At 43.5% G+C, this 20,549-nt stretch overlaps 1 protein-coding gene across 1 annotated transcript in view; it reads left to right on the plus strand.

Annotated features, from left to right (window-relative positions):
* The window catches only part of LOC115125041 (plexin-A2-like), a 522,986-nt gene that overhangs the window by 390,473 nt on the left and 111,964 nt on the right, over window positions 1-20,549 (plus strand). Inside the window, exons 14-17 of the mRNA XM_065020830.1 lie at window positions 1,439-1,556; window positions 4,775-4,911; window positions 6,230-6,397; window positions 16,117-16,210. Coding sequence (XP_064876902.1) covers window positions 1,439-1,556; window positions 4,775-4,911; window positions 6,230-6,397; window positions 16,117-16,210 — 517 coding nt within the window. The remainder of the gene's footprint in view (window positions 1-1,438; window positions 1,557-4,774; window positions 4,912-6,229; window positions 6,398-16,116; window positions 16,211-20,549) is intronic.

The following is a 20,549-nucleotide window of genomic DNA, read 5'->3' on the forward strand; positions in this document are numbered from 1 at the left end:
AGACTCCTGATCTTGCTGTATGATAAAGTTGTATTGATCAGCAGCGGGACGTCAGCTAGGGTCCTCACTGTGATTTACATTGGACGTTGCTACGGCGACACTACAGCTTGTTCGGCACAGCAGGGGCCTTGTTAGTGGAGGGATATTTATGATGTCTAGTATCCTCCACTCCCCAGGAAGTTATAGGGCTGCTGGTGTGAGGGGTGTCGTGAGTTGTGACTACTGGTGGAGGAGCAGAGTTGCAAAGAAAAAGCCATAGCTCTGTCCAGTGTCTGTGTTCTTTTGCCCATCTTAATCTTGTATTTTTATTGGCCAGTCTGAGATATGGCTTTTTCTTTGCAACTCTGCCTAGAAGTCCAGCATCCTGGGGTTGCCTCTTTACTGTTGACGTTGAGACTGGTGTTTTGCGGGTACTGTTTAATGAAGCTGCCAGTTGAGGACTTGTGAGGTGTCTGTTTCTCAAACTAGACGCTCTAATATACCTCTTGCTCAGTTGTGCACCGGGGCCTCCCACTCCTCTTTCTATTCTGGTTAGAGCCCGTTTACGCTGTTCTGTGAAGGGAGTTGTTCACAGCGTTGTACGAGATCTTCAGTTTCTTGGTTATTTATTGCATGGAATAGCCTTCATTTCGCAGAACAAGAATAGACTGGCGAGTTTCAGAAGAAAGGTCTTTGTTTCTGGCCATTTTAAGCCTGTAATCGAACCCACAAATTCTGATGCTCCAGATACTCAACTAGTCTAAAGGCCAGTTGTATTGCTTCTGTAATCAGGACAACCGTTTAAAGCTGTGCTAACATAATTGCAAAAGGGTTTTCGAATGATCAATTAGCCTTTTTAAAATGATACACTTGGATTAGCTAACACAATGTGCCATTGGAAGATAGGAGTGATGGTTGCTGATAATGGGCTTCTGTACGCCTATGTAGATATTCCATAACAAATCAGCTACAATAGTCATTTACCACATTAACAATGTCTACACTGTATTTCTAATCAATTTGATGTTATTTAAATTGACAAAAAAGTAGCTTTTCTTTCAAAAACAAGGACATTTCTATGTGACCCCAAACTTTTGAACGATCATTTATATACAGTATATCCCTATGCCAGAGAACAGTGATTGGGAACATTGCCCTGTGTAAGGTGTTGTCTTTCGGATGGAGCATTAAACGAGTGTCCTGACTCTCTGTGGTCACTAAAGATCTTATGACATTTATCATAAGAGTAGGGGTGTTAACCCTGGTGTCCTGGCTAAATTCCCAATCTGGCCATCATGGCCACCTAATCATCGCCAGCTTCCAATTGGCTCATTCCTCCTCTCCCCTGTAACTATTCCCCAAGTCATTGCTGTAAATGAGAATGTGTTCTCAGTCAACTTACCGGGTAAAATAAATGATGTTTTGAATACCCTAACCTGAGAGGTTGTGTGTTTTCCAGGATAGTCTGTGAGATGGATGCTGCCCCAGCAGACAGCAAAGCTGGACCAGTCCAACTGTGTGTCGGGGAGTGCATACCTGCGCTCAAGACTCACTCTTCCCAGCTCTACTCCTTCGTGGTAAGACTTTAAACACTATCAGTCAGTAATTAAGTGTTTTTATAGTTTTTTTCTCTCCAGTTGTATTACATTAGTTGTTCTGATTCACAGTATTACAAATGCTAAATGAAGTTTATCTCAACTGGCCGAACGCAATTAGAACACAAACATTTTAGAATGAGGAAGTAGTAGTATTTCTCTTTCTCTATCTCTCTTTGATGTCTATCACCATTGTCATCTTGAAAGCCAGAAAATAAGTCATGAAAATCCTACCGTTGATATAATGAAGCCTTTGCTTGATTGATTGTTGAAATACTGCATAGCCTAATGATTGTTGAAATACTGCATAGCCTAGTGATTGTTGAAATACTGCATAGCCTAATGATTGTTGAAAAACTGCATAGCCTAGTGATTGTTGAAATACTGCATAGCCTAGTGATTGTTGAAATACTGCATAGCCTAATGATTGGTGAAATACTGCATAGCCTAGTGATTGTTGAAATACTGCATAGCCTAGTGATTGTTGAAATACTGCATAGCCTAGTGATTGTTGAAATACTGCATAGCCTAATGATTGTTGAAATACTGCATAGCCTAGTGATTGTTGAAATACTGCATAGCCTAATGATTGTTGAAATACTGCATAGCCTAGTGATTGTTGAAATACTGCATAGCCTAGTGATTGTTGAAATACTGCATAGCCTAATGATTGTTGAAATACTGCATAGCCTAGTGATTGTTGAAATACTGCATAGCCTAATGATTGTTGAAATACTGCATAGCCTAGTGATTGTTGAAATACTGCATAGCCTAGTGATTGTTGAAATACTGCATAGCCTAATGATTGTTGAAATACTGCATAGCCTAGTGATTGTTGAAATACTGCATAGCCTAGTGATTATTGAAATACTGCATAGCCTAATGATTGTTGAAATACTGCATAGCCTAATGATTGTTGAAATACTGCATAGCCTAGTGATTGTTGAAATACTGCATAGCCTAGTGATTGTTGAAATACTGCATAGCCTAGTGATTATTGAAATACTGCATAGCCTAGTGATTGTTGAAATACTGCATAGCCTAATGATTGTTGAAATACTGCATAGCCTAGTGATTGTTGAAATACTGCATAGCCTAGTGATTATTGAAATACTGCATAGCCTAATGATTGTTGAAATACTGCATAGCCTAGTGATTATTGAAATACTGCATAGCCTAGTGATTGTTGAAATACTGCATAGCCTAATGATTGTTGAAATACTGCATAGCCTAGTGATTATTGAAATACTGCATAGCCTAGTGATTGTTGAAATACTGCATAGCCTAGTGATTATTGAAATACTGCATAGCCTAATGATTGTTGAAATACTGCATAGCCTAGTGATTATTGAAATACTGCATAGCCTAGTGATTGTTGAAATACTGCATAGCCTAATGATTGTTGAAATACTGCATAGCCTAGTGATTATTGAAATACTGCATAGCCTAGTGATTATTGAAATACTGCATAGCCTAGTGATTGTTGAAATACTGCATAGCCTAGTGATTGTTGAAATACTGCATAGCCTAATGATTGTTGAAATACTGCATAGCCTAGTGATTGTTGAAATACTGCATAGCCTAGTGATTGTTGAAATACTGCATAGCCTAGTGATTGTTGAAATACTGCATAGCCTAGTGATTGTTGAAATACTGCATAGCCTAGTGATTGTTGAAATACTGCATAGCCTAGTGATTATTGAAATACTGCATAGCCTAGTGATTGTTGAAATACTGCATAGCCTAGTGATTATTGAAATACTGCATAGCCTAATGATTGTTGAAATACTGCATAGCCTAATGATTGTTGAAATACTGCATAGCCTAGTGATTGTTGAAATACTGCATAGCCTAGTGATTATTGAAATACTGCATAGCCTAATGATTGTTGAAATACTGCATAGCCTAATGATTGTTGAAATACTGCATAGCCTAGTGATTGTTGAAATACTGCATAGCCTAGTGATTGTTGAAATACTGCATAGCCTAATGATTGTTGAAATACTGCATAGCCTAGTGATTGTTGAAATACTGCATAGCCTAATGATTGTTGAAATACTGCATAGCCTAGTGATTGTTGAAATACTGCATAGCCTAGTGATTGTTGAAATACTGCATAGCCTAATGATTGCCACAGAAGTTCCCAGGGAAATCAGCAGTTAATAAATGGATAAGAGGTGTTGATAATAGAATAAATGGGGAGAAAGCAGCTATGCTCCACACCTGTATCTCACCCATACTAAAGCTAGCCTGCAGCTAACTGATAATCAACACTCCCATTCACACACTCCCAATTAGCTACCCCTTAACAATTAACAACGGCTAGTAATTACTTGCACTGTTTCCAGAGAGTACCGCTTTAGCCTGTCCAATGAATTGTACAGCACTGGGCCAGGAACAGTGTGTGACGTTTGTGTGTGTGTACTGACACTTTTATCACCCATAATTCATGTTGCCGCTCAGGTAGTACTGACATCATCGCAGCGCTGTTTGTGTGTGTGGGTACTACAGTACTATACCTGCAATTCCCTAATATCACAGCACCGTGAAATAAAATTACACATAGCAAAAGCTCTCTTCAATTTTGTAGACAACAAAACACGGTCCCACGTGGCCGCCTGTTTTACAAAGCTATACAGACAGGAAGTATGACAAAGAACAGTGGAAATGGAGTGTGTGTTTTGCGTCTTTGTCTGTCTGTCTCTGTGCGTGTGCGTGTGTGTGTGTGTGTCAGAGTCGGTACTCTGTTTTATCAGTGTGTCTTAGGTTACCAGCCTAGCAGGCTGTCTGTGTGGATGTTTTCTGTCTGTCTGTGTGCTCTCTGATGACAGGCAGGCAGACAGGGCCGGGCTCCTGTTAACACTAGTTATTTTCAGACTGCCTTTTAAACGGTTCGGTGGGATACGAACTCACCAATGGCGAACACAGTAACACAACACAAGATGAGTGGGATCTCGGAGGGACTAAAAGCTCCCGGTTTTATTTGGCTTCCTCTTTACATGGGTTCGTAGTGCAGAGTTTGGGCATACCTCAGTTGAAAGCTGTTATTTGCTGCTGTGGCTCTGTGTAGAGTAGACAATAATGTATGAAGGACAGGAGGTGTGACAGATTAATACATTACAGTGACAGAGAAATGGTTCTCTTTCTCACTTGTCGCTCATCGCTCTCCCTCGCGCTCTCTCTCTCCTTCCCTCCTCTAGATGCCGTCGGTACAGGGCCTGTCCCCCACCAGAGGGCCTGAGTCAGGGGGCAGCAAGGTAACCATCATGGGGGAGAACCTTGGCGCTGGCAGCAGTGTCACCGTCCTCTTTGGGAACCAGACGTGCGAGTTCTACGGGTAAGAGGGAGACCCACCTCGCCCCCTCAGACTGGTTCATTTGTGGTAGTTTAATACATGCTGTTAATACTCTCCTCTGATCTCTCCTGTCATGTTTTCAACAATTATGACTTTCTCAGATAAATATCAATGATCTAACTTTTGCTGTCTTATCCAGTTGGATCTTTTTAAGTGAGAGCCCCCTACATTTACATTTCATGTTAAGATAGCTAGGTGAATCTAGAAGAAAAAGAAACGCACACCTATTTAGGTGAGGTGCTGGCATCTGAGCTCCTAGAGTGTGTAGCTCTCTTTTATTTTATTTTCTAATAAGATAGCTAGGTGAGACAACCACACATCACAGTCCATTAGTAGCAAGTTGGGACATCTTTTATTTCAGCTCATGAAACATGGGACCAACACTTTACATGTCCCATTTATATAGATTTTTTAGTATATACATGTATGTACAGCTTAATAAGGTTTGATGACCCACTGCATCAAACCTCAATAATAATAACCTCCAGACGTCCTTGTGCACCCAGTCTGGGATTTTCCTTTTTCAGTCACCCTTTTTCTTAGATCTGACTTTTTCAGTTCTCTCTTTCTCTCCCACCCTTCCTCTCGCTACCTGTTTTTTCCTGCTCTACCTCTCTCCATCCCTCCCACCCTCTCCTATCTCTCCCTACCTCTCTCCATCCCTCCCTCCCACCCTCTCCTATCTCTCCCTACCTCTCTCCATCCCTCCCACCCTCTCCTATCTCTCCCTACCTCTCTCCATCCCTCCCACCCTCCCTCTCTCCATCCCTCCCACCCTCTCCTATCTCTCCCTACCTCTCTCCATCCCTCCCACCCTCTCCTATCTCTCCCTACCTCTCTCCATCCCTCCCACCCTCTCCTATCTCTCCCTACCTCTCTCCATCCCTCCCACCCTCTCCTATCTCTCCCTACCTCTCTCCATCCCTCCCACCCTCCCATCTCTCCCTACCTCTCTCCATCCCTCCCACCCTCTCCTATCTCTCCCTTTCCTTTCCGATATCTATTTGAAGCGGTGCAGTGGAACAGAAAGGAGTAGGTTTCATTGTAACACTGTAAGGTTGAGGAGTCAAGGCAGCTTTAATGAGATCTGGGCTAATTACTAGCCATGTGTTCTCCACTGTGATTCTGACCGTGGAGAGAGAGGAGAGGATGAGAGTAGAGGAGGATGGAGGGTGGCTGATGAACAGAGCTAGTTTCAGGGGGTGAGCAGGTAGTGCAGGGATCCATGGGATGGAGAAAGAATGATTAAAGAAGACATTGACGGTGTGTGGTTGTGTGTGCGTGTGCGTGTTCCCTGCAGGCGGACCATGACTGAGATTGTGTGTTACTCTGCTCCCTCCCTGACTGGGGTGGGTTCGGTCCAGATCAGTGTGAGTGTGGACCGGGCCCAGGTCAAGGAGAGCCTGAGCTTTGATTACATTGAGGACCCCACCGTCCAGCGCATTGAGCCAGAGTGGAGCATCGCCAGGTAACACCACCTTCCTAAATATGAGGGTAAACAACCACTTGACCATGTCCCCAGTCCCTCATAGTCAGACCCCATCATCAAACGCAACACTGTAGATACCAGTAGTTGTGTTAGTGTCTATAGTTGTGTTAGTGTGTATAGTTGTGTTAGTGAGTGTCTATAGTTGTGTTAGTGAGTGTCTATAGTTGTGGTAGTGAGTGTCTATAGTTGTGTTAGTGAGTGTCTATAGTTGTGGGTATAGTTGTGGTAGTGAGTGTCTATAGTTGTGTTAGTGTCTATAGTTGTGGTAGTGAGTGTCTATAGTTGTATTAGTGTCTATAGTTGTGTTAGTGAGTGTCTATAGTTATGTTAGTGTCTATAGTTGTGTTAGTGAGTGTCTATAGTTGTGGTAGTGAGTGTCTATAGTTGTGTTAGTGAGTGTCTATAGTTGTGGGTATAGTTGTGGTAGTGAGTGTCTATAGTTGTGTTAGTGAGTGTCTATAGTTGTGTTAGTGAGTGTCTATAGTTGTGTTAGTGTCTATAGTTGTGTTAGTGAGTGTCTATAGTTGTGTTAGTGAGTGTCTATAGTTGTGGGTATAGTTGTGGTAGTGAGTGTCTATAGTTGTGGTAGTGAGTGTCTATAGTTGTGGTAGTGAGTGTCTATAGTTGTGTTAGTGAGTGTCTATAGTTGTGGGTATAGTTGTGTTAGTGAGTGTCTATAGTTGTGGTAGTGAGTGTCTATAGTTGTGGTAGTGAGTGTCTATAGTTGTGTTAGTGAGTGTCTATAGTTGTGGGTATAGTTGTGTTAGTGAGTGTCTATAGTTGTGGTAGTGAGTGTCTATAGTTGTGGTAGTGAGTGTCTATAGTTGTGTCTATAGTTGTGTTAGTGAGTGTCTATAGTTGTGGTATTGAGTGTCTATAGTTGTGGTAGTGAGTGTCTATAATTGTGGGTATAGTTGTGTTAGTGAGTGTCTATAGTTGTGGTAGTGAGTGTCTATAGTTGTGTTAGTGAGTGTCTATAGTTGTGGGTATAGTTGTGTTAGTGAGTGTCTATAGTTGTGGGTATAGTTGTGTTAGTGAGTGTCTATAGTTGTGTTAGTGAGTGTCTATAGTTTTGGGTATAGTTGTGGTAGTGAGTGTCTATAGTTGTGTTAGTGAGTGTCTATAGTTGTGTTAGTGAGTGTCTATAGTTGTGTTAGTGAGTGTCTATAGTTGTGTTAGTGAGTGTCTATAGTTGTGGTAGTGAGTGTCTTTGGTTGTGGTAGTGAGTGTCTATAGTTGTGGTAGTGAGTGTCTATAGTTGTGGTAGTGAGTGTCTATAGTTGTGGTAGTGAGTGTCTATAGTTGTGTTAGTGAGTGTCTATAGTTGTGTTAGTGAGTGTCTATAGTTGTGGTAGTGAGTGTCTATAGTTGTGGTAGTGAGTGTCTATAGTTGTGGTAGTGAGTGTCTATAGTTTTGGGTATAGTTGTGTTAGTGAGTGTCTATAGTTGTGGTAGTGAGTGTCTATAGTTGTGGGTATACTTGTGTTAGTGAGTGTCTATAGTTGTGGGTATAGTTGTGTTAGTGAGTGTCTATAGTTGTGTTAGAGAGTGTCTATAGTTGTGTTAGTGAGTGTCTATAGTTGTGGGTATAGTTGTGTTAGTGAGTGTCTATAGTTGTGGTAGTGAGTGTCTATAGTTGTGGGTATAGTTGTGTTAGTGAGTGTCTATAGTTGTGTTAGTGAGTGTCTATAGTTGTGGGAGTGAGTGTCTATAGTTGTGTTAGTAAGTGTCTATAGTTGTGTTAGTGAGTGTCTATAGTTGTGGTAGTGAGTGTCTTTTGTTGTGGGTATACTTGTGTTAGTGAGTGTCTCTAGTTGTGGGTATAGTTGTGTTAGTGAGTGTCTATAGTTGTGAGTATAGTTGTGTTAGTGAGTGTCTATAGTTGTGGTAGTGAGTGTCTATAGTTGTGGGTATAGTTGTGGTATTGAGTGTCTATAGTTGTGGTAGTGAGTGTCTATAGTTGTGGTAGTGAGTGTCTATAGTTGTGGTAGTGAGTGTCTATAGTTGTGTTAGTGAGTGTCTATAGTTGTGGGTATAGTTGTGTTAGTGAGTGTCTATAGTTGTGGTAGTGAGTGTCTATAGTTGTGGTAGTGAGTGTCTATAGTTGTGTTAGTGAGTGTCTATAGTTGTGGGTATAGTTGTGTTAGTGAGTGTCTATAGTTGTGGTAGTGAGTGTCTATAGTTGTGGTAGTGAGTGTCTATAGTTGTGTCTATAGTTGTGTTAGTGAGTGTCTATAGTTGTGGTATTGAGTGTCTATAGTTGTGGTAGTGAGTGTCTATAATTGTGGGTATAGTTGTGTTAGTGAGTGTCTATAGTTGTGGTAGTGAGTGTCTATAGTTGTGTTAGTGAGTGTCTATAGTTGTGGGTATAGTTGTGTTAGTGAGTGTCTATAGTTGTGGGTATAGTTGTGTTAGTGAGTGTCTATAGTTGTGTTAGTGAGTGTCTATAGTTTTGGGTATAGTTGTGGTAGTGAGTGTCTATAGTTGTGTTAGTGAGTGTCTATAGTTGTGTTAGTCAGTGTCTATAGTTGTGTTAGTGAGTGTCTATAGTTGTGTTAGTGAGTGTCTATAGTTGTGGTAGTGAGTGTCTTTGGTTGTGGTAGTGAGTGTCTATAGTTGTGGTAGTGAGTGTCTATAGTTGTGGTAGTGAGTGTCTATAGTTGTGGTAGTGAGTGTCTATAGTTGTGTTAGTGAGTGTCTATAGTTGTGTTAGTGAGTGTCTATAGTTGTGGTAGTGAGTGTCTATAGTTTTGGGTATAGTTGTGTTAGTGAGTGTCTATAGTTGTGGTAGTGAGTGTCTATAGTTGTGGGTATACTTGTGTTAGTGAGTGTCTATAGTTGTGGGTATAGTTGTGTTAGTGAGTGTCTATAGTTGTGTTAGAGAGTGTCTATAGTTGTGTTAGTGAGTGTCTATAGTTGTGGGTATAGTTGTGTTAGTGAGTGTCTATAGTTGTGGTAGTGAGTGTCTATAGTTGTGGGTATAGTTGTGTTAGTGAGTGTCTATAGTTGTGTTAGTGAGTGTCTATAGTTGTGGGAGTGAGTGTCTATAGTTGTGTTAGTAAGTGTCTATAGTTGTGTTAGTGAGTGTCTATAGTTGTGGTAGTGAGTGTCTTTTGTTGTGGGTATACTTGTGTTAGTGAGTGTCTCTAGTTGTGGGTATAGTTGTGTTAGTGAGTGTCTATAGTTGTGAGTATAGTTGTGTTAGTGAGTGTCTATAGTTGTGGTAGTGAGTGTCTATAGTTGTGGGTATAGTTGTGGTAGTGAGTGTCTATAGTTGTGGGTATAGTTATGTTAGTGAGTGTCTATAGTTGTGGTAGTGAGTGTCTATAATTGTGTTACTGGGTGTCTATAGTTGTGGTAGTGAGTGTCTATAGTTGTGGGTGTAGTTGTGTTAGTGAGTGTCTATAGTTGTGGGTATAGTTGTGTTAGTGAGTGTCTATAGTTGTGGTAGTGAGTGTCTATAGTTGTGGGTATAGTTGTGTTAGTGAGTGTCTATAGTTGTGGTAGTGAGTGTCTATAGTTGTGGGTATAGTTGTGGTAGTGAGTGTCTATAGTTGTGGTAGTGAGTGTCTTTGGTTGTGGTAGTGAGTGTCTTTTGTTGTGGGTATACTTGTGATAGTGAGTGTCTATAGTTGTGGTAGTGAGTGTCTATAGTTGTGGTAGTGAGTGTCTATAGTTGTGTTAGTGAGTGTCTATAGTTGTGGTAGTGAGTGTCTATAGTTGTGGTAGTGAGTGTCTATAGTTGTGGTAGTGAGTGTCTATAGTTTTGGGTATAGTTGTGGTAGTGAGTGTCTATAGTTGTGGTAGTGAGTGTCTATAGTTGTGGTAGTGAGTGTCTATAGTTGTGGGTATAGTTGTGTTAGTGAGTGTCTATAGTTGTGGTAGTGAGTGTCTATAGTTGTGGTAGTGAGTGTCTATAGTTTTGGGTATAGTTGTGTTAGTGAGTGTCTATAGTTGTGGTAGTGAGTGTCTATAGTTGTGGGTATACTTGTGTTAGTGAGTGTCTATAGTTGTGGGTATAGTTGTGTTAGTGAGTGTCTATAGTTGTGTTAGAGAGTGTCTATAGTTGTGTTAGTGAGTGTCTATAGTTGTGGGTATAGTTGTGTTAGTGAGTGTCTATAGTTGTGGTAGTGAGTGTCTATAGTTGTGGGTATAGTTGTGTTAGTGAGTGTCTATAGTTGTGTTAGTGAGTGTCTATAGTTGTGGGAGTGAGTGTCTATAGTTGTGTTAGTAAGTGTCTATAGTTGTGTTAGTGAGTGTCTAAAGTTGTGTTAGTGAGTGTCTATAGTTGTGGGTATAGTTGTGTTAGTGAGTTTCTATAGTTGTGGTAGTGAGTGTCTATAGTTGTGTTAGTGAGTGTCTATAGTTGTGGTAGTGAGTGTCTATAGTTGTGGGTGTAGTTGTGTTAGTGAGTGTCTATAGTTGTGTTAGTGAGTGTCTATAGTTGTGGGTGTAGTTGTGTTAGTGAGTGTCTATAGTTGTGGTAGTGAGTGTCTATAGTTGTGTTAGTGAGTGTCTATAGTTGTGTTACTGGGTGTCTATAGTTGTGGTAGTGAGTGTCTTTTGTTGTGGGTATACTTGTTTTAGTGAGTGTATCTAGTTGTGGGTATAGTTGTGTTAGTGAGTGTCTATAGTTGTGAGTATAGTTGTGTTAGTGAGTGTCTATAGTTGTGGTAGTGAGTGTCTATAGTTGTGGGTATAGTTGTGGTAGTGAGTGTCTATAGTTGTGGGTATAGTTATGTTAGTGAGTGTCTATAGTTGTGTTAGTGAGTGTCTATAGTTGTGGTAGTGAGTGTCTATAGTTGTGTTACTGGGTGTCTATAGTTGTGTTAGTGAGTGTCTATAGTTGTGGTATTGAGTGTCTATAGTTGTGGTAGTGAGTGTCTATAATTGTGGGTATAGTTGTGTTAGTGAGTGTCTATAGTTGTGGTAGTGAGTGTCTATAGTTGTGTTAGTGAGTGTCTATAGTTGTGGGTATAGTTGTGTTAGTGAGTGTCTATAGTTTTGGGTATAGTTGTGGTAGTGAGTGTCTATAGTTGTGTTAGTGAGTGTCTATAGTTGTGTTAGTGAGTGTCTATAGTTGTGGTAGTGAGTGTCTATAGTTGTGTTAGTGAGTGTCTATAGTTGTGTTAGTGAGTGTCTATAGTTGTGGTAGTGAGTGTCTTTGGTTGTGGTAGTGAGTGTCTATAGTTGTGGTAGTGAGTGTCTATAGTTGTGGTAGTGAGTGTCTATAGTTGTGTTAGTGAGTGTCTATAGTTGTGTTAGTGAGTGTCTATAGTTGTGGTAGTGAGTGTCTATAGTTGTGGTAGTGAGTGTCTATAGTTTTGGGTATAGTTGTGTTAGTGAGTGTCTATAGTTGTGGGTATACTTGTGTTAGTGAGTGTCTATAGTTGTGGGTATAGTTGTGTTAGTGAGTGTCTATAGTTGTGGTAGTGAGTGTCTATAGTTGTGGGAGTGAGTGTCTATAGTTGTGTTAGTAAGTGTCTATAGTTGTGTTAGTGAGTGTCTATAGTTGTGTTAGTGAGTGTCTATAGTTTTGGGTATAGTTGTGGTAGTGAGTGTCTATAGTTGTGTTAGTGAGTGTCTATAGTTGTGTTAGTGAGTGTCTATAGTTGTGGTAGTGAGTGTCTATAGTTGTGTTAGTGAGTGTCTATAGTTGTGTTAGTGAGTGTCTATAGTTGTGGTAGTGAGTGTCTTTGGTTGTGGTAGTGAGTGTCTATAGTTGTGGTAGTGAGTGTCTATAGTTGTGGTAGTGAGTGTCTATAGTTGTGTTAGTGAGTGTCTATAGTTGTGTTAGTGAGTGTCTATAGTTGTGTTAGTGAGTGTCTATAGTTGTGGTAGTGAGTGTCTATAGTTGTGGGTATAGTTGTGTTAGTGAGTGTCTATAGTTGTGTTAGAGAGTGTCTATAGTTGTGTTAGTGAGTGTCTATAGTTGTGGGTATAGTTGTGTTAGTGAGTGTCTATAGTTGTGGTAGTGAGTGTCTATAGTTGTGGGAGTGAGTGTCTATAGTTGTGTTAGTAAGTGTCTATAGTTGTGTTAGTGAGTGTCTAAAGTTGTGTTAGTGAGTGTCTATAGTTGTGGGTATACTTGTGTTAGTGAGTGTCTATAGTTGTGGGTATAGTTGTGTTAGTGAGTGTCTATAGTTGTGTTAGAGAGTGTCTATAGTTGTGTTAGTGAGTGTCTATAGTTGTGGGTATAGTTGTGTTAGTGAGTGTCTATAGTTGTGGTAGTGAGTGTCTATAGTTGTGGGTATAGTTGTGTTAGTGAGTGTCTATAGTTGTGTTAGTGAGTGTCTATAGTTGTGGGAGTGTCTATAGTTGTGTTAGTAAGTGTCTATAGTTGTGTTAGTGAGTGTCTAAAGTTGTGTTAGTGAGTGTCTATAGTTTTGGGTATAGTTGTGTTAGTGAGTGTCTATAGTTGTGGTAGTGAGTGTCTATAGTTGTGTTAGTGAGTGTCTATAGTTGTGGTAGTGAGTGTCTATAGTTGTGGGTGTAGTTGTGTTAGTGAGTGTCTATAGTTGTGTTAGTGAGTGTCTATAGTTGTGGGTGTAGTTGTGTTAGTGAGTGTCTATAGTTGTGTTAGTGAGTGTCTATAGTTGTGGTAGTGAGTGTCTATAGTTGTGGGTGTAGTTGTGTTAGTGAGTGTCTATAGTTGTGTTAGTGAGTGTCTATAGTTGTGGGTGTAGTTGTGTTAGTGAGTGCCTATAGTTGTGTTAGTGAGTGTCTATAGTTGTGGTAGTGAGTGTCTATAGTTGTGTTACTGGGTGTCTATAGTTGTGGTAGTGAGTGTCTTTTGTTGTGGGTATACTTGTGTTAGTGAGTGTCTCTAGTTGTGGGTATAGTTGTGTTAGTGAGTGTCTATAGTTGTGAGTATAGTTGTGTTAGTGAGTGTCTATAGTTGTGGTAGTGAGTGTCTATAGTTGTGGGTATAGTTGTGGTAGTGAGTGTCTATAGTTGTGGGTATAGTTATGTTAGTGAGTGTCTATAGTTGTGGTAGTGAGTGTCTATAGTTGTGTTACTGGGTGTCTATAGTTGTGGTAGTGAGTGTCTATAGTTGTGGGTGTAGTTGTGTTAGTGAGTGTCTATAGTTGTGGGTATAGTTGTGTTAGTGAGTGTCTATAGTTGTGGTAGTGAGTGTCTATAGTTGTGGGTATAGTTGTGTTAGTGAGTGTCTATAGTTGTGGTAGTGAGTGTCTATAGTTGTGGGTATAGTTGTGGTAGTGAGTGTCTATAGTTGTGGTAGTGAGTGTCTTTGGTTGTGGTAGTGAGTGTCTATAGTTGTGATAGTGAGTGTCTATAGTTGTGGTAGTGAGTGTCTATAGTTGTGGTAGTGAGTGTCTATAGTTGTGGTAGTGAGTGTCTATAGTTTTGGGTATAGTTGTGTTAGTGAGTGTCTATAGTTGTGGTAGTGAGTGTCTATAGTTGTGGGTATACTTGTGTTAGTGAGTGTCTATAGTTGTGGGTATAGTTGTGTTAGTGAGTGTCTATAGTTGTGGTAGTGAGTGTCTATAGTTGTGGGTATAGTTGTGTTAGTGAGTGTCTATAGTTGTGTTAGTGAGTGTCTATAGTTGTGTGAGTGAGTGTCTATAGTTGTGTTAGTAAGTGTCTATAGTTGTGTTAGTGAGTGTCTAAAGTTGTGTTAGTGAGTGTCTATAGTTGTGGGTATAGTTGTGTTAGTGAGTTTCTATAGTTGTGGTAGTGAGTGTCTATAGTTGTGGTAGTAGTGTTGTGTTAGTGAGTGTCTATAGTTGTGGTAGTGAGTGTCTATAGTTGTGGGTGTAGTTGTGTTAGTGAGTGTCTATAGTTGTGTTAGTGAGTGTCTATAGTTGTGGGTGTAGTTGTGTTAGTGAGTGTCTATAGTTGTGGTAGTGAGTGTCTATAGTTGTGTTAGTGAGTGTCTATAGTTGTGGTAGTGAGTGTCTATAGTTGTGGGTGTAGTTGTGTTAGTGAGTGTCTATAGTTGTGTTAGTGAGTGTCTATAGTTGTGGGTGTAGTTGTGTTAGTGAGTGCCTATAGTTGTGTTAGTGAGTGTCTATAGTTGTGTTACTGGGTGTCTATAGTTGTGGTAGTGAGTGTCTTTTGTTGTGGGTATACTTGTTTTAGTGAGTGTATCTAGTTGTGGGTATAGTTGTGTTAGTGAGTGTCTATAGTTGTGAGTATAGTTGTGTTAGTGAGTGTCTATAGTTGTGGTAGTGAGTGTCTATAGTTGTGGGTATAGTTGTGGTAGTGAGTGTCTATAGTTGTGGGTATAGTTATGTTAGTGAGTGTCTATAGTTGTGTTAGTGAGTGTCTATAGTTGTGGTAGTGAGTGTCTATAGTTGTGTTACTGGGTGTCTATAGTTGTGGGTATAGTTGTGTTAGTGAGTGTCTATAGTTGTGGTAGTGAGTGTCTATAGTTGTGTTAGTGAGTGTCTATAGTTGTGGTAGTGAGTGTCTATAGTTGTGTTAGTGAGTGTCTATAGTTGTGTTAGTGAGTGTCTATAGTTGTGGTAGTGAGTGTCTATAGTTGTGGTAGTGAGTGTCTTTTGTTGTGGGTATAGTTGTATTAGTGAGTGTCTATAGTTGTGGTAGTGAGTGTCTATAGTTGTGTTAGTGAGTGTCTATAGTTGTGTTAGTGAGTGTCTATAGTTGTGGTAGTGAGTGTCTATAGTTGTGGTAGTGAGTGTCTATAGTTGTGGGTATAGTTGTGTTAGTGAGTGTCTATAGTTGTGGGTATAGTTGTGGTAGTGAGTGTCTATAGTTGTGGTAGTGAGTGTCTATAGTTGTGGGTATAGTTGTGTTAGTGAGTGTCTATAGTTGTGGTAGTGAGTGTCTATAGTTGTGGTAGTGAGTGTCTATAGTTGTGGGTATAGTTGTGTTAGTGAGCGGCAATGTTAGTAATGGTAGTGCATTGCTGCAGCATATCCCAGGTAGACAGAGTTTGTAATTAAAGAGAGGGATGATGAGGGGTCCAAGTGTGCAGCAGATATCAGCCGAGGTGGAGTTTATCTGGAAGAGTAGAGAGCAGCAGGTCTTCTCTATCTCCACTGAGAAACAGACAGAGAGAAGAGATGTGGGACGGACCTTTGTTTAGTCAAACTTGTTCTTTCTTTTCTGAAACGAGCGCACCGCCCCATGCCTCAGCCCAGGAGAAAGGAGGTAGAGGAGTGTAGCACAGCGTAGTGTAGGGCCGTAGTCGACAGACAGGCAGGGCTGATCTAGATGCTGATCTAAATGTTGATCTAGATGCTGATCCCCAGATGCTAATCTAGATGCTAATCTAGTGCTCCCAGCCCAGTCACCTAACAGTCCTCAGTGTTACTTCAGTATTTCAGCAACCACTATAACAGTCCCAATCCCTATAACAGGCCAAACAGCTGTAGGGAAGGCCCCTGCTCCGGCACCTGCCCTGTCTCTCCTGTCTGTCTGTCTGTGTTTGTTTTAGCCAAGCCGGCCTTGTTTGTGTTGTGTATTATCCATTGAGCCACGTAGCTACGACCCCCTCAAACTTGAGCCTGCCAGATCTACTTAAATTCAGTTAAAATCCTCTTTAATCATTTACTTACCTCAAAAACCTATTATCTTCTGAAAACACTTTTTTTTCAAATCTGAGGTAAAAACTTTCGACAAAGGCTTGTGCAGACAGGACGTTTTGGAGAGAAAGTGTTGTAGTCTGGTGTGTTGTTTGTTTGTAAAACTCTTCTGTGTGTGTGAAACAGCGGCCACACTCCTCTGATGGTGACAGGAACTAATCTGGATGTGGTTCAGGAGCCTAGGATACGCGTCAAGTACGGAGGCCATGAGTCTGTCAACGTGAGTAGTACTACACACCACACACTACACACACTCACATAGATGATGTGGAGGATGATTGAGTCATTCAAATGCTTGTCCTGCTAACCCCCAACCTCCCCACAAACCATATTTCAAATCTCCCTTAATGCTCTAGCTAGTCTCTTAATGGAGCAGATGGAGAGGGGTTCCCATGCAGTATTTAATTAGAGTTTTAACACAATCAGGCTCCAGTCTGTCAGGGCCTCAGCTCTATACAGTCCTGCTCTAACCTGCTTAGCCTTGTTGTTATGGTTTGAGACTTAGGAGCAGGTTGGAGGGTGGATGGCTGGTGGGTTTGAGGGTAGGAGCGTGCGGGGCTGGCGGGCAGGGGTGAGAGGGTTGGAGGGCATGGGAAGGGTTGGATGGTGGTGGGTTTGAGGGTAGGAGCGTGGGGGCTGGCGGGCAGGGGTGGGAGGGTTGGAGGGCATGGGAAGGGTTGGATGATGGTGGGTTTGAGGGTAGGAGCGTGGGGCTGGCGGGCAGGGGTGAGAGGGTTGGAGGGCATGGGAAGGGTTGGATGGTGGTGGGTTTGAGGGTAGGAGCGTGGGGGCTGGCGGGCAGGGGTGAGAGGGTTGGAGGGCATGGGAAGGGTTGGATGGTGGTGGGCTTGAGGGTAGGAGCGTGGGGGCTGGCGGGCAGGGGTGAGAGGGTTGGAGGGCATGAGAAGGGTTGGATGGCTGGTGGGTTTGAGGGTAGGAGCGTGGGGGCTGGCGGCAGGGGTGAGAGGGTTGGAGGGCATGGGAAGGGTTGGATGGTGGTGGGTTTGAGGGTAGGAGCGTGGGGGCTGGCGGGCAGGGGTGAGAGGGTTGGAGGGCATGGGAAGGGTTGGATGGTGGTGGGTTTGAGGGTAGGAGCGTGGGGGCTGGCGGGCAGGGGTGAGAGGGTTGGAGGGCATGGGAAGGGTTGGATGGTGGTGGGTTTGAGGGTAGGAGCGTGGGGGCTGGCGGGCAGGGGTGAGAGGGTTGGAGGGCATGGGAAGGGTTGGATGATGGTGGGTTTGAGGGTAGGAGCATGGGGGCTGGCAGGCAGGGGTGAGAGGGTTGGAGGGCATGGGAAGGGTTGGATGGTGGTGGGTTTGAGGGTAGGAGCGTGGGGGCTGGCGGGCAGGGGTGAGAGGGTTGGAGGGCATGGGAAGGGTTGGATGGTGGTGGGTTTGAGGGTAGGAGCGTGGGGGGGCTGGCGGCAGGGGTGAGAGGGTTGGAGGGCATGGGAAGGGTTGGATGGTGGTGGGTTTGAGGGTAGGAGCGTGGGGGCTGGCGGGCAGGGGTGAGAGGGTTGGAGGGCATGGGAAGGGTTGGATGGTGGTGGGTTTGAGGGTAGGAGCGTGGGGGGCTGGCGGCAGGGGTGAGAGGGTTGGAGGGCATGGGAAGGGTTGGATGGTGGTGGGCTTGAGGGTAGGAGCGTGGGGGCTGGCGGGCAGGGGTGAGAGGGTTGGAGGGCATGGGAAGGGTTGGATGGTGGTGGGTTTAGGAGCGTGGGGGCTGGCGGGCAGGGGTGATAGGGTTGGAGGGCATGGGAAGGGTTGGATGGTGGTGGGTTTGAGGGTAGGAGCGTGGGGGGCTGGCGGGCAGGGGTGAGAGGGTTGGAGGGCATGGGAAGGGTTGGATGGTGGTGGGTTTGAGGGTAGGAGCGTGGGGGCTGGCGGGCAGGGGTGAGAGGGTTGGAGGGCATGGGAAGGGTTGGATGGTGGTGGGTTTGAGGGTAGGAGCGTGGGGGGCTGGCGGCAGGGGTGAGAGGGTTGGAGGGCATGGGAAGGGTTGGATGGTGGTGGGCTTGAGGGTAGGAGCGTGGGGGGCTGGCGGGCAGGGGTGAGAGGGTTGGAGGGCATGGGAAGGGTTGGATGGTGGTGGGTTTAGGAGCGTGGGGGGCTGGCGGGCAGGGGTGATAGGGTTGGAGGGCATGGGAAGGGTTGGATGGTGGTGGGTTTGAGGGTAGGAGCGTGGGGGCTGGCGGCAGGGGTGAGAGGGTTGGAGGGCATGAGAAGGGTTGGATGGCTGGTGGGTTTGAGGGTAGGAGCGTGGGGGGGCTGGCGGGCAGGGGTGAGAGGGTTGGAGGGCATGAGAAGGGTTGGATGGCTGGTGGGTTTGAGGGTAGGAGCGTGGGGGGCTGGCGGGCAGGGGTGAGAGGGTTGGAGGGCATGGGAAGGGTTGGATGGCTGGTGGGTTTGAGGGTAGGAGCGTGGGGGGCTGGCAGGCAGGGGTGAGAGGGTTGGAGGGCATGGGAAGGGTTGGATGGTGGTGGGTTTGGAAGGCTGGGGAAGACCGGGGGCTGTTCTGTTCCTAGTGGGTTCTAATGGAAGATTAAATGCTGTCAGAAGGCTTTGTTCAGCATAAAGAGCCCTTCTCTGTATAATCAAGGCCGGTCAGGCGGGGGAATCGTTACAAATTGCATTTATGCTCTAGTCCTCTGGGTACATGTTTAATTAAGGGAATGGTATTTTCCCAACACTGTGGTCGGGTGGGTGGTCAGGGTGAAGGTGGGGAGGGCAGAGTAGAGGGAGGGAGGGAAAACAGGTATTGTGGAACAAGTGCTTCATGCCAGGAAATGCAGCGTATCATAAAGACATTTATAGTACAAACTCAAACACAGCACAACCTTTAGGCAGATGCATACTGTACAGTCACAGAAATGATATGCATACAACACCACCATCATGACCACGTTCTCGAGTATCTCTTTAATGGTCTCGTTATATAATGACTTCCGTCTCACACCTCACTAGAATCTTGCTTTTTGGGTCTGAGAGAATCTTTTTAGAGAATCTCTGAACATTTGTTCCAAAGTAGTGTCTCCATACCTTCTGCATCCACAACCCTCCCCCACTCAGACAGACTAGTTCACATAAGTGGTTCTGAGGGGCCTGTGTTTCTTCATGATTGCTTCAGTACCCAACATCAGAACTGTGCTCTAGGTTAGGGACATTTTTTCTTGACCGCAAGAAGCCCAAACATATAATATTTGACTAAAACAATCATTTTAAACCTTGCTTACATTTGTATATGATCACATGTATCTCTATTATGTGTAGAAATATTAGTAAAATTGTAAATCACTTGGAGCTGATTTGCTGGTGTTTTTACAGTATTTTATGTCCAACAGTAACAAAAAAGAATATATATATTTTGTTGGTCAGAAAACTTGGAGTGCCAAATAAAATCACCTGCGTGCCAAATTCAGCCCACGGGCCGCCAGTTTGCAAACCCTTCCCTAGGCTTTTGTTCTACTACATGTCTTCATGTATGGACAGTTTCTCCATAAGACCCTTTTATATGAAGAAACCCAGAAGAAACACAGTCATTTTGGATCTAATGAAAGACAGACTCACTGCTTTATTCACACGAAAAGAACTGGCTCAGATCAGTAAGAATTCTTGTAAGCCTCTGAGCTGAAATAGGATTTGACTTGTGTGTGGGTGCTGTCTGCTGTGTCACTCAGGTGAAAGCAGAAAGCTTTGAACGCTCAGCGGCGTTCTCCTTTAAAGTGCAGTCTCACTTCGCCACACACACATACAGAGTGCCTCTCACAGACACTCGGCTCCTCTTTGATTTCCTTGCTCCAGAAGGAGGAGAAGAGAAGAAGCCGCTGTGTGAATTTTTATTAACTGCCTAGGTTACAATTATGGATCTCTTCATCCCTTCCTCTCGTCTTTGTCACAGGGGAAAGGCAAACAGCGCAGCAGCAGCCGTGCAATCAGGGCCCAGCCCAGAGCGGGCCTGTCAAGTCAGCCTTCAAAGTGTCATCTGCCTCCCACTAAATTGCCTCTCAATCTCCCTCCCTCCCCCCTTCCCTCTTGTCACCTGCACAAGATTCTTCACAAAGAAGAAGGCACAGAAAGGGAGACACTGTTTTTCGTGACACGCTCTATACCTGTCACCGGTTCACAACTGAAACATTAATCATTGGCTCTGATTAAAGCAAAAGGTGTATTTTTCCTCTCACAGAACCTAATTTTCTCCTATCTTCTCTTAAAGAATTTCCCCTGCCACATTCTGGCCCATTAAGATGTCTGATGTGATGTCATAATGAAATAGATACAGTAGGGCCTGCTTCCCAAAGTGCACTAGTATGGGTCCTAGTCAAAAGTAGTGCACTTTATAGGCAAATAGGGTGCCATTTGGGACGCAACCTTGATTGTCAGAAGTGGAAAATATCAGCAGCATTTTGAGCTGATTAAAAGAGAGAGACATATACATCACTAGGTCTATAGAGCAGTATAGCACCTACAGTCCTTATGCAATCAGACAGCTCTCTTTAGAACTTTGTCCTCCTAGGAAATGGTACATCACCCTCAAGAGGCATACGCTGAGTGTACAAAATA

This window comes from Oncorhynchus nerka, linkage group LG7 (assembly GCF_034236695.1).
Source record: "Oncorhynchus nerka isolate Pitt River linkage group LG7, Oner_Uvic_2.0, whole genome shotgun sequence".
NCBI lineage: Eukaryota > Metazoa > Chordata > Actinopteri > Salmoniformes > Salmonidae > Oncorhynchus > Oncorhynchus nerka.